Source organism: Maniola hyperantus, chromosome 14, assembly GCF_902806685.2.
Source record: "Maniola hyperantus chromosome 14, iAphHyp1.2, whole genome shotgun sequence".
NCBI lineage: Eukaryota > Metazoa > Arthropoda > Insecta > Lepidoptera > Nymphalidae > Maniola > Maniola hyperantus.
Window position 1 is genome coordinate 82,012 of NC_048549.1, and position 12,131 is coordinate 94,142.

At 38.8% G+C, this 12,131-nt stretch overlaps 2 protein-coding genes across 2 annotated transcripts; both read left to right on the forward strand.

Moving 5' to 3' along the window:
- The first annotated feature begins 1,007 nt into the window (after window positions 1-1,007).
- On the forward strand, window positions 1,008-6,347 carry LOC138403224 (uncharacterized). Its single transcript, XM_069502868.1, has 4 exons — window positions 1,008-1,180; window positions 2,255-2,429; window positions 3,199-3,381; window positions 4,554-6,347. The coding sequence occupies exons 1-4, from the start codon at window positions 1,104-1,106 to the stop codon at window positions 5,844-5,846; spliced, it is 1,728 nt and encodes a 575-aa protein (XP_069358969.1). The 5' UTR covers window positions 1,008-1,103; the 3' UTR covers window positions 5,847-6,347.
- A 1,561-nt stretch (window positions 6,348-7,908) lies between these two features.
- LOC138403251 (probable inactive protein kinase DDB_G0270444) lies at window positions 7,909-11,734 on the forward strand. Its single transcript, XM_069503037.1, has 3 exons — window positions 7,909-8,332; window positions 9,840-10,070; window positions 10,627-11,734. The coding sequence occupies exons 1-3, from the start codon at window positions 8,213-8,215 to the stop codon at window positions 11,518-11,520; spliced, it is 1,245 nt and encodes a 414-aa protein (XP_069359138.1). The 5' UTR covers window positions 7,909-8,212; the 3' UTR covers window positions 11,521-11,734.
- Window positions 11,735-12,131: the final 397 nt, after the last annotated feature.

Consider the following 12,131-nt stretch of genomic DNA (forward strand, 5'->3'; position numbering starts at 1 on the left):
AACTATTATTATTTAGAAAAAAATCAAATCATCAGCTGATAGAAATATAAATAGAAAATCTTTATTTGCATAATATAATATTGTGGTGTAACACAAATAAATAGATTATAATAAAATAATGTTCTCAGTGTTCTCAATTGAATCGCATGGTACACCGTGTTTCACCTTGTGAAGTTGTGCCTGCGACTGCATGCTAGCGATTGGTCGGCTGGTGAGGCGATAGAGGTAGGAATGATACCAGCTGCATGCATTTGCAACTTAAGGGGGAAATTAAATCTTGACATGAAATGTTATGAAACTTTTTTATTCATTTTTGTTTTATTTAAAAAAAAATTGCACACTAAAAGACACAGAAAAGAAAAATAACTAAAAACTAGAAATAGACTTAATTTTATTTTTGAGACAAAATAGGAACATTGAATCCAAATTCTTATTATTTTTTGCAAAGTGCTTTTGAATCGTAAAATGAATCTATCAGTGGTTCGGAGTGCTCTTGCTAGCTACAACAGGCATTTTTTAGGTTTCTATACCCGGTGCCGAAGGGAGGGTCCCTTTGGCACCGGGTATAGAAACCCTATCACTAAGCCGCCGCTGCCCGTCCGTGTGTCTGTTTGCGGGTTATATCTCATGAACCGTAATACGCAGTATCAACTTTTGTGACGAGTAATTCACTAAAAATCTGTCATTAAGTAGGTAAATGAATTTTAAATTAATTCGCATCACCTAATCAATCAAGACTTTTAATATACCTAGGTCAAGTCAAGAGCGAGCTTAGCTGCAGCATCACTTACCAGTAGGTCTGATTGCAGCCAGGAGCTGAATTATAATTTTTTTTAAATGGTAGACATGATTGTTTCCTAATAAGTAATTTAGATATCTCAATAACCATGGTTATCTATTGCGTGGTCTATAATCACGTCATTTATACATTTAAATTACAGAAACATAAAAGATAGAAATAAATTAATGTCAATAAAATAATATCATATTATGAGGAAAGTCAAAATGTACGCTGGCAACACTGCTCCATTCTCCACACAGTCGCCATTGGTTCGCGGCGCCGCCGACCGAATGTCCTGTTTGATAACAAACATCTACCTACAATGCCCAAGTGTGCGTTCAAGTACTGCGGCAACCGCAGCAGCGGCCCCTTCCAGACCCCGGGACTCGCCTTCTACTCGTAAGTTATCATTTTACACCAAAACCATGCTTTGTTAACTGGAAATACTGATATAACCTCAACAAGAATCGATTTGCAGCTGTCAATGTCAACTTCGCATGATCCTATACTTAATAGATGCGATTGGTTGAATTTACGGCTAACTGTATTTCAACCAATAGCGGAACAGTGACGCTTTCCGCTCACAACACGACTTGATAAGGCTGAGTCTACACTGTCGAGTATTCGAATTAATCCATACTAATATTATAAATGCGAAAGTGTGTCTGTCTGTCTGTCTGTCGGCTAGCCTTTCACGGCCCATCTGTTCAACCGATTTTGATGAAATTTGGTACAGAGTTACCTTATATCCCGGGGAAGGACATATGCTACTTTTTTCCCGTTATTTTTATCCCGGAAAATTGATGAGTTCCCACGGGATTTTTAAAAATCTAAATCCACGCGTACGAAGTCGCGGGCATCAGCTAGTAAAATATAAAACTTTATTATTATTTATACGAATTTGATGTTGTCCCGAACGCTGACGAGTAACGGAGAAAGCAAATGCAGGGCAGGCGTATGCGTCGATAGAGATGCAGCTACTCGTGACTATGGCCGGCCAAATAACATGGCACGAATTATATCCTTTTTTTAAACCTCATCAAAGATTGGGTTCGAATTCCGGCCTGCTTTTCTGTAGTTAAAAAAACTGTCCATTTTAATAAAATAATATGATAAGATCAATTTATAGGTGTGTGTGGTTTCTCTACATAAGTACCTACTGATTACGAAACTATTATTTTCAAAACCATGATTTCAATTTTTGAGAATATTGGAAGAAGTTTTTGCATGCCCGGCGCGGAAATTACGTATTGTCACAGTAGCGACAGCAACGCGACAGCAGTAGCAATGCGACAGTTCATTTGCTGTCTCTCTTCTTCTTATTTTGCTTAGTGGGTATTGCTGCATCTCTCTAGCCGCTGTTTTGACAGCAATGATCGCCAGATTTACGCCTGTCGCAAGCCTGTCGCGAGATACGTACCTAATCACCCCGCCGGTTACACGCAACCATTTTCTTTTCTTAATTTTTCACAGATTTAATGCAGTTCCACAACCAATACGTGACCAATGGACTAAAATAGTGGGCCGAGAGAGGTGTGACCCTAAGTATAAACCGTCAGCAAGTAGCCTTATTTGCGCCGAGCATTTTGTGGATTACGAAATAAGTCCTGCTAAGAGCCTTTATAGTACAGCTATACCAACCATAAACGTAAGCATCATCATCATCGCTATAAACTCTATCTCTAGATTCTAGGTCAACGACAAGACGTACCCTATAGGTTTCTTGACAGACAGACAACAAATGATCCTGTAAGGCTTCCGTTTTTCTTTTTGAGGTACGGAACCCTAAAAAGTAGTCTATGTCAGTCCTCGGGATGCAAGTAATTTCTGTACAAATTTAGTCAAAATTGGTTAAACAGTTGGGCCGTGAAAGGCCAACAGACAGACAGGCACACTTTCGCAATTATAATAATTAACTAGCTGATGCCCGCGACTTCGTCCACGTGGAAGTAGGTTTTCAAAAATCCCGTGAGAACTCCTTGATTTTCCGGGATAAAAAGTAGCCTATGTCACTCTCCAGGTCTTTATCTATACCCTTGCAAAAAATCACATCAATCCGTTGCACTGTTGCGACGTGATTGAAGGACAAACCAACAAACAAACACTTTCGCATTTATAATTACTTAATATGGAAGTATGGATCAACACTAATATTATAAAGAGGTAGTTTGTAAGTTTGAATAGGGGTAATCTCCGGAAATAATAATCCGATTCTGAAAATGCTCGCCCGATAGACAGCTAGCTAAATAGGTAGCCGAGTGCTATAAATTACATGTGTCTCGTGTGTTTTAGCAGAGCTACCACGATTTTTTCTAGTTAGCTAGAAAGTCGAAAAAAATACCTGTCTAGATTCAATTTCTGTTGCGTTGTTGTTATTTCTGAATTTAAGAATGACTATAATATCCAAAATGTTACAGATTGGTCCCAACGACGACACTATCATCATCGAGGAGGAGTTAGTCGGTAAAGACACCGATCTTATATGCGTTATAGAGAACCAAATACCTACGAGTACGCAAAGGAACATAGCTACAGATGACGATATTGTTTGTGTGATAGAAAACCAAATTTGCACCGATCCAAAGCCGGAAAGTACGGGTGTAAGTGCCAATTAATCCACCTTTTCTGCCACATTTCTCAGAATTTTCACTACATGAATTACAGTTCAACTGCACCAAAAGGAAAATAATGATTTGAGTTTTATGTAATAATATTATTAGTAAGTACTACAGCTGCAAAAGAGGAAACTGTAACATCCACATGAAGCCCTGGAATGTAATTATTTTTCTGTTAAATTAAAAGCAAGTTAAAAATCTTTCTCGCTGGCTGTCTGAAATACCTAGGTGACTATGTAGCGATAGGAAGAAGAAGAAAGAAAAAAGAAAACTAAAAACTAAATCACAAAAAAAATAAAAATGTGTGTTCCCGACCAAATACGACCAAAAATAAATTCTTGACGGAGAATCTCAGTGACGATAAGGACATCGAGCGCGAGAGGAGGGCGCTTGCCGTAAGATGCAACATGATCGCGCGTAGATTTTTCCGCTGCAATGAACAAGTTAAGAACACTCTTTTCAGAGCGTTCTGTCAAAACCTGTACACTTGCCAACTATGGTTTAACTACACAAGACGCTCGTATGGTGCCATCAGGGTGCAGTACAATGATGCCTACCGCATCCTGATGAAACTACCACGATTTTGTAGTGCGTCCATCATGTTCGCATCAGCAAGAATGCCCGACTTCTTCGCGATTATTCGCTCCAGAATAGCTTCCTTTTGGGAGCGACTACGCCACTCTAATAATGAGATTGTCCGGGCGATGTGTGAGCACTTGGATGTCGCCATCTACCGGTATTGGTTGACGCAGCATCGCAGTGCGAATCGAAAATAATGATAGAAATACTATACAATAATACATTATTGTACTTATTTTTGTTATTACTTTTACTGTAGATTTTAATTATTTTTATTTTATTTATAATTTTATTGACTTTTGTAATAATATGGGTACATTTTGCCTGAAATAAAGAACATTATTATTATTATTATTATTATTATATAAATAATTAGTTTACTAAATCACATCAAGATGGCGCTGTCTGTCACCAACTTGCAAATTTTTACCATATTGGTATAAGATTTCTTGTACGTTGGTGCGGGACCCTTCGTATGCGAGTCCGACACGCACTTGACCGGTTTTTATTTACTATTATTATTTTTCCTATGTTGTACAATAACAGTGTTCTCATTCAATCATAATCTATTTTTTCAGGAGCAAAATATAGACGTCGAAGACCAACTCCAGTGGAGTTTGGTGGGAACAAGCAAACCCTTCGATGGGCTGTTACATTCGAGAGACCCACAGATTCAGTCAAAACAAGAACCAGCTTCTTTAGTAGAAAAGAAAAGTTATTTAGATGACGATGTAATTATAATAGAACACGATGACAGTGAGACTGAAAGTGAACAAGAATTTAAAGTTCAGAATTCACAACTCCTTAAGAGACCGATAAAAGTGGAAACTAAGCAAATGATGGAAGAGATAGAACACGAAAATAACGAGGCTAAAAGTGAGACTGAAAAAGAGTTTAAAGATCAGTATTCACAATTTCTTAGGACTTACAATAAGGATTTATACAATTACAAGCTGGGAAATTTGGGAGTTTCGCGAAAAAAATTGGATCCAGATAAAGATGGGCAGAAACTTAGAGAAGGAATAAAACCGAGAAAATCCATAATCTCAAAGCAACCTACAACAGCAGCTCCAAAGCAATTTGAAACCATAACGTATCAAACTAGACCACAACTTTCGAATAAATTCCTGAGAACACAACCAATGCCACCAACCCAGGAACAATTAAAAGCTACGATGCACCGATCCATACCAACAGCTCCGAAACAATTCGTAGCAACGTCACAACAACCTACACTAATGCAATATCAACCTACATTCTATCAATCCATGCCGACCGCTCCGGAACAATTTACAACTATAACGCACCAATCCATACCAACACCTCTACAGCAATTGACAACTGTAACGCAACAACTTATACGAACAGATCCGAAACAATCCGCAGCAACAACACAACAACCTATACCAGTACAATTAATAAAAACGTCTCAATTGCCAACTCCACCGTTGACAACAGCGTCACTATTGGGAACAACACAACAATTTGCAACAACGTCACATATCGCGACACCAGTATTTGCAACGTCTTCACAAACCTCGACACCACTAATGGTGTACGATGCAGCAACGCCAGTTAGCGGAACAACACAACTAGTTACGTTAGTGCCGTCAAACTTTTCTGTTGGCGGTATGCAACTTTCGAGCGTAGTTCTAAACGAGAATAATATTAAAACATATTATTTAAGTAATATTTTACCTTCCTCTACGAGACTAGTGTTTGAAAGTGATCCTATTGGTGAAGGGGCAGTAACGCAACAGTGTTTGGCTTTAAATGATAATAGTCCAACAACAAGCTTTTTAGTTAAAAGTGGTCAACACAGTGAACAATTCCTACCAGTTATCGTTAAAACTGAAAATGTTAGTGACTAGTAAATATGTATTAGATGATTTAACAAAAAAGCTGAGTAAATTGTATTTAAATGTATTAATTATTCTGTCTTCGTCATCGTGGTATGTACCTGTTCAACGAAAATGTTAAACAAATATTATTAAAACAAATAATTGGCCCTCTTTTAAGCAAAAGAAGCCAGTAGTGAGACCGATAGGAATACTAGGAGTTTCACGTTTACTAACACGTTGCTTTCCCTCAATATGAAAAATCTAGTTAAGTGAATCAAAATCTAGATTTTTCCTATTTTTTATATCACATAGAACGTTGACATACATTATTATATTTAAGAATAATTGAATGAAAGTTTTATTTTTTATGTGAGAAGTTCACTTATGTATGTTCAGTTAAACAGAAAGTATTTTTTACTGTATTCACCAAATGTTGAGAAGTTGACTTTTAAATATAATATAAATACCTAATATAGTATATTAAGACTACTTTAAATACTCGTCTGTGATTTAAAAATAAAATGCAATTTTTGTTACCTATAATATTATGACTTATTTTTATCCAATGATCTGATGATTGAATGCTTTTCCCGTTACTACGCAAATGTGTATCACTTGCCTTATGTCAAATTCCTTAAATCCCTGATTTAGGATAACAATACGATGGGCTCGTGGAATCTTCCACACAAAACTCGACTAAGAATATTTATCAAATCGAGATCGACGGGTTAGCGTGCTTCCCGAAGCGCCTTACACCCCCTTAAAGTCAGTCACCCCTCCAGTTACTGGCTATTGCTGTGCCATCGACTGATGTGCACTGTCTCTGTCGCAACTAGACCACTGGTTCCTCTGTCAAGACTCCGATCAACAAACTAATCTAGTTCTACTCACGAGGACACACGAAAAAAAACGAAGACAACAACGGCAGTGTGGTTATTTCATGAAATATTTCGATCTACTTTCGACTCCCCACAATACAGACAAATTAAATTACATAATTATTTACTATACCTAGTCTACGCATAATTGAATAAAATACGAATTAAAAAATATTCCTAAGTAGGTAATTTAATTGTATTTTTGTGTACTAGGCCTTATTTTCGACCAGAAAGAGACCGCTCTAAACCGAAAGACGCAAATGAACAGTCATCCCTGTCTCGCGTGCGGTGAACGAGATCCAGTGATTTGCTGAGGTCACAGAAGAGCGGCAACTTCGCGAACATAATTTTAATTTTTTCATTTCGCCCATGCCAGTGATGTGGTTATCTCTGGATTAGTTGTCAATGTATCAAAAATGGAACGAAGAATAGCAGCCATCTGCAGCCATCATATCGCCATTAGGTTTATTTCAAATTAGTATGATCCAATCATAGCCAACACGTCAAAATGATAAAATGCGCTTTTATAATAAACCACCTAAACACCAATATTTCAGAGGGAATATCTTTTTTAGTTAAGTTTATGTCGATAACTGTTTTTTTCATAATACTCAAAATATAATTAAACAATAAATATAAATTATTTAGCTATTATAATTATTTGGCCAATGTTTGTGACAATACGCCAACTTTTTCACAACCAATATTGACTATTCTGAAACAGAGAGTCATGCACTCTGGCGTGTGGAAGTCCCTACAAGAGACCTATGTCCAGCAGTGGACGTCTATCGGTTGATGGTGATGATGTTGAAGCCTTGTCCCTATGTCTTTCTCCCCTTTCTGGAGCAGACGTCCGCAAACACGCAGATCCCCGCGGGCCCCGCGGTCCGGATCCATTCTCCAATCTCCATCTCAAGCACCCACTGGTCCACGATCACGGTTCGAACTGTTCCGCCTCTCGTGCCATTGGTGCGCGACTCCCGTAGCTTACCGAAGCTTTCCACGGAGGCAACGAGGACCTGGTAGTAGACCGGACCCTCTTCCGGACCGGATCCCGTCCAGCAGGGCGCACCGGAGGTCCTCCGTCTGCATGACAATTTTAACATTTTTTGTAAGTAGGTATATTTATGTTAGTTAGTAGTTTAATTAATGTAATTGGGCTTTATGCCCGTTCTAATTAAATACCTAATCGTAATAAATAAATAATAATAATAAATGACATGTGTCTCGTGAAGATTGGTGTGGACTGTGGATCTCCACCACGTCTTGCGCGAGTATGCGGTAGGTATACGTTCGAGGGGGTAGTGAGTAGTGTTGTGACGCAGCTGAGGGATGCCGCGCCGCGCCGTCGCAGTTCGCACGTTGCGTGTGTCCTAGCCCTTAGCGTCAGCTGCGTGGTCCGCCATGTTGGCGCGGTGACGTCACCGCGTCCCCCCGCGCCGCGCCCCCCGCCCGCGCCCGCACGCTCATTGCGCCGACTCGGCTGTCGAACGTCACACACGCCTTTGTTAATCTATAATGAATTATTATTATGTTGACCCTGCGTCGTTGGTGAATTGCCCTTTAATTGTCGTAATGGCTCAAGAATCCGAACTTCCCAACCAAGGTGCTGAAGATAAGAAGAATGAGGCAACTGAGGTATGTGTTTGAGTTTTTGTTTATCTTAAGGTGTGTAGTAGGTAGGTATATAGGAACGTCAAAACAATTCACAGCGGTAGTATAATGTATATATGTAGGTATATAATCAATTTTAAAGGAAAACTATCATGGCTAAGTAGGGTTCACAGGTTAAGGAGTTAGGTATATCGAATTTTCGAGGATTGTGACTACGGAACCCTACATTGCGCGTGGCCCGCCACGCACTTGGCCGGTTTTTTGCTGTTTTTAACGATTCATAAAGTAGCGTATAGAAGTAGGTAGTTTGTAAGTGACCAAAACATAAAAGGTCCGAATTTTTGACAGGGTTTAAGATTCCGTACCTACCTCAAAAGAAAAAAAGAAACCCTTATAAGATCATTTCGTTGTCTGTCTGTCTGTCGTGTCTGTCAAGACAAGGGAATCGAAACCTATAGGCTACCTGGTTCCCGTTGACCTAGAAGCATGAAATTGCATGAATTTGGCAAGTGGCAATGTCTTATAGCACAAGTAAAGGAAAAAATCCGAAAACCGTGAATTTGTGGTTGTATCTCAAAAAACCAAATGCGAGTCAGGCTCGCGCAACGAGGGTTCCGTAGTCCGTACTCAGTCGTATTTTTTCGACATTTTGCACGATAATTCAAAAACTATGATGCATAAAAATAAATATAAATCTGTTTTAGAATCCACAGGTAAAGCCCTTTCATAAATTGGTAAATTAAACCTGACTATTCATAAGCACTTTTAAAAAGTTTACATGAATAAAAAAACATTCTATTCTATTCTATTCTATTCATATGATACCCCACTTGATATAGTTATCTTACTTCGAAAATTGAAAATACTAATTATTAGTTTACTAGATGATGCCTGCGACTTCGTCGGCGTGGATTTAGTTTTTAAAAATCCTGTGGGAACTCTTCAATTTTCCGGGATAAAAAGTAGCCTATGTCCTTCGCCGGGATGCAAGCTATCCCTGTACCAAATTTCGTCAAAATCGGTTGAACGGTTGAGCCGTGAAAAGCTAGCAGACAGACAGACAGACAGACACACTTTCGCATTTATAATATTAGTATGGATATTAGTATGGATGACCACAATTTTTTTTTTGTGTGATGTAATCCTGAATTGACGGTTTTCAGATTTTTCCCGAATGTCAGCTATAAGACCTACCCTTGGATGAATGATTACCATCTCTATGGACCTACCAAACCAACGTGTCAAATTTTACGATTCTAAGTCAACGGGAAGTACCTTGTAGGTTTCTTGACAGACAGACAGACAACAAAGTGATCCTATAAGGGTTCCGTTTTTACTTTTGAGGTACGGAACCCTAAAGTTAAAATGTGTTCACGATCAAATAAGTTTACTAAATCACATACAGATGGCGCTATTCGTAATTAACTTGCGTGAGTGAGTGTTGCACATAAAAGTGTTAAATATCTTGTACGATGGTACGGAATCCTTCGTGTGCGATTGATGGTACTAATTCCAAAATATTTCGATTTAGCTTCCATGCGGGCAGCGGGAGGGTCCCACAGGGCCCGCGAAGCGCTACAAGTACTGCATCGTGCCGGGGTGCAAGTCCACCACCGTGCGCACCCCGGACAAGCTGTTCTTCAGCATCCCCACCGGCGAGCCGCGCAGGCGGTGGTGGGGGGCGGTGGGCTGCGAGCCGCGCAAGTGGGACAAGCCGCTGTCACTCATGTGCAACCGGTTCTGCTGTGAAGACCATTTCGATGTGTGTATTTGCTCTCAATTAACGCCAGTCTCTCCGTCGTTGTTTGGTTCTCATTTCAATATTAACCAATCAAACTCGATATAATTTTGTAGACATAGACAGATTCTAGAAACTGATATCTTTGTCTGATTTGCTAGATTTTCGTGTGATAACTGACACGCCATGGCTACGCTTGGGACGGGGATTCCAACATCAATGCTTGGGACTTTATGACGATCTTAGAATGCAAAATGTCAAATTCAGATATTTTGCATTACTTATCTCTTAGATTTTTGGAAATCATTTCTTTTCGGTTAAGGCGGGAAGGAGGTTACAGTTTATTTTTAAAATAGCTTTGAGCTGTGACACAGGAGACAGACGGACAGGATTAAACTATAAGGATTCCTTGTTTTACCTACTAGTACTACAGATCATATTTTACAGATGAACAGATTTGCCATGAGCGAGCTGACTCCTCGACACTATACCCTAGCCTCGCGTCGCTGTGCCGCACTGCCTAAACATTACATTCTACTTTTTTCACGTCTAAATCTAACTATTGTGTTTTAATTTTCAGCTTGAAAAAGACATGGAAAACTTCATACAATGGAAACTGATGGGCAGAAATGGAGCTAAGAAACTAGTTCTGAAAAAAGGCGTACTTCCACACAAGTTTGCCTGTCGGGAAGAAGAAAACACTCCACCGGAAGTAAAAGAGAAAAGACGCAAAAAACTCATAGAAGAGATTCTAGAAGAAGCTCGACAGAAAGAGTTGAAAGTAATTTTAGATCAAAGAAAGAAAGAACAAATGAAAACAAACAAATGGAAACTACCGGAACTCCGCCCGAAAGAAACGCCAGAAGAAAATCCAAAGGTTAAGAAGATAACCGAAGAAGATACGATTCCGAAACAAAGGAAGAAGATAAATTTGCTGCGACGAAGAGAAAAGATTTCACATGTAACACAAGTGAACGCTAAAGACCAAGAGTTAGAGACATATACGTTTCATATAAAAGTTGAAGTGGAAGACGATCCAGAATCAAATAATGGCGATAATATATCAAAAGACATTCTCTCCCAAGATGCTAACAGAGCAGGTCAAGAAAACAATCATTTTCTTGACATTAATATCAAAGTCGAGGAACTGGATGAGGAATTCGAACCGGAAGTAGTAGCTGTAGAATTAAAAGAAAACATCATAGAAGATGAAACAAACGGAACACTAACAACTGAAACGAACCCTGTATTAACAGAACAGAATACGCTAGTGATAAACAAAACACATTGTTTGATAAATGGCGCATTTGCCGACATATCTAATGGTGATAAAGGTGATTTTGACCCGGTTATCATAGGCGAAATTATAGAAGACAAAACAAACAATTTCGTGATAACTGAGAATATTGGAGACAAGGAAGTGTTCGAAAGGGTAATAATGGGGAAACGAACACAAGAAATGAGTGGAGAGTGAAGCGAATAAGCAGATTAAGTGACAATATCATTTTGTAACTGGCTATATAATCAAGAGTCAAGACTAATTATTTTAAAATCTTAGCAAAATTTTACGTACCTAATGAAATTGTAATAAAGATGCATGAATATGATAATGAAATCTTATCAACCTGGATTCTGGAGTTTGGACTTAATAAATAAATAATTATGTATTCCAATGACTGTCATTTCTCGCTTTAGATACCTTTTTAGGGTTCCGTACCTCAAAAGGAAAGACGGAACCCTTATAGGATCACTTCGTTGTTTGACTGTCTGTCTGTCGGTCTGTCAAGAAACCTACAGGTTTTACCCGTACATTGTTGAACAGATTTTTATTTATTTTTATGCATAATAGTTTTTAATTTATCGTGCAAAATGTCGAAAAAATACGACTGTTGTACGGAACCCTTGGTGCGCGAGCCTGACTCGCACTTGGCCGGTTTTTAGCAGTCTACGAGTTCACGTTTTAAAACCTTCCTGCAATGGAAAATTTTCTTAACAGGTGTAGGTACGATGAAGATATCCTTAATTGCGGTTCGGAAGAAACTTTTTGAATGCAGGAAAGAAAATTAATGACTTTTCAAAAATGGC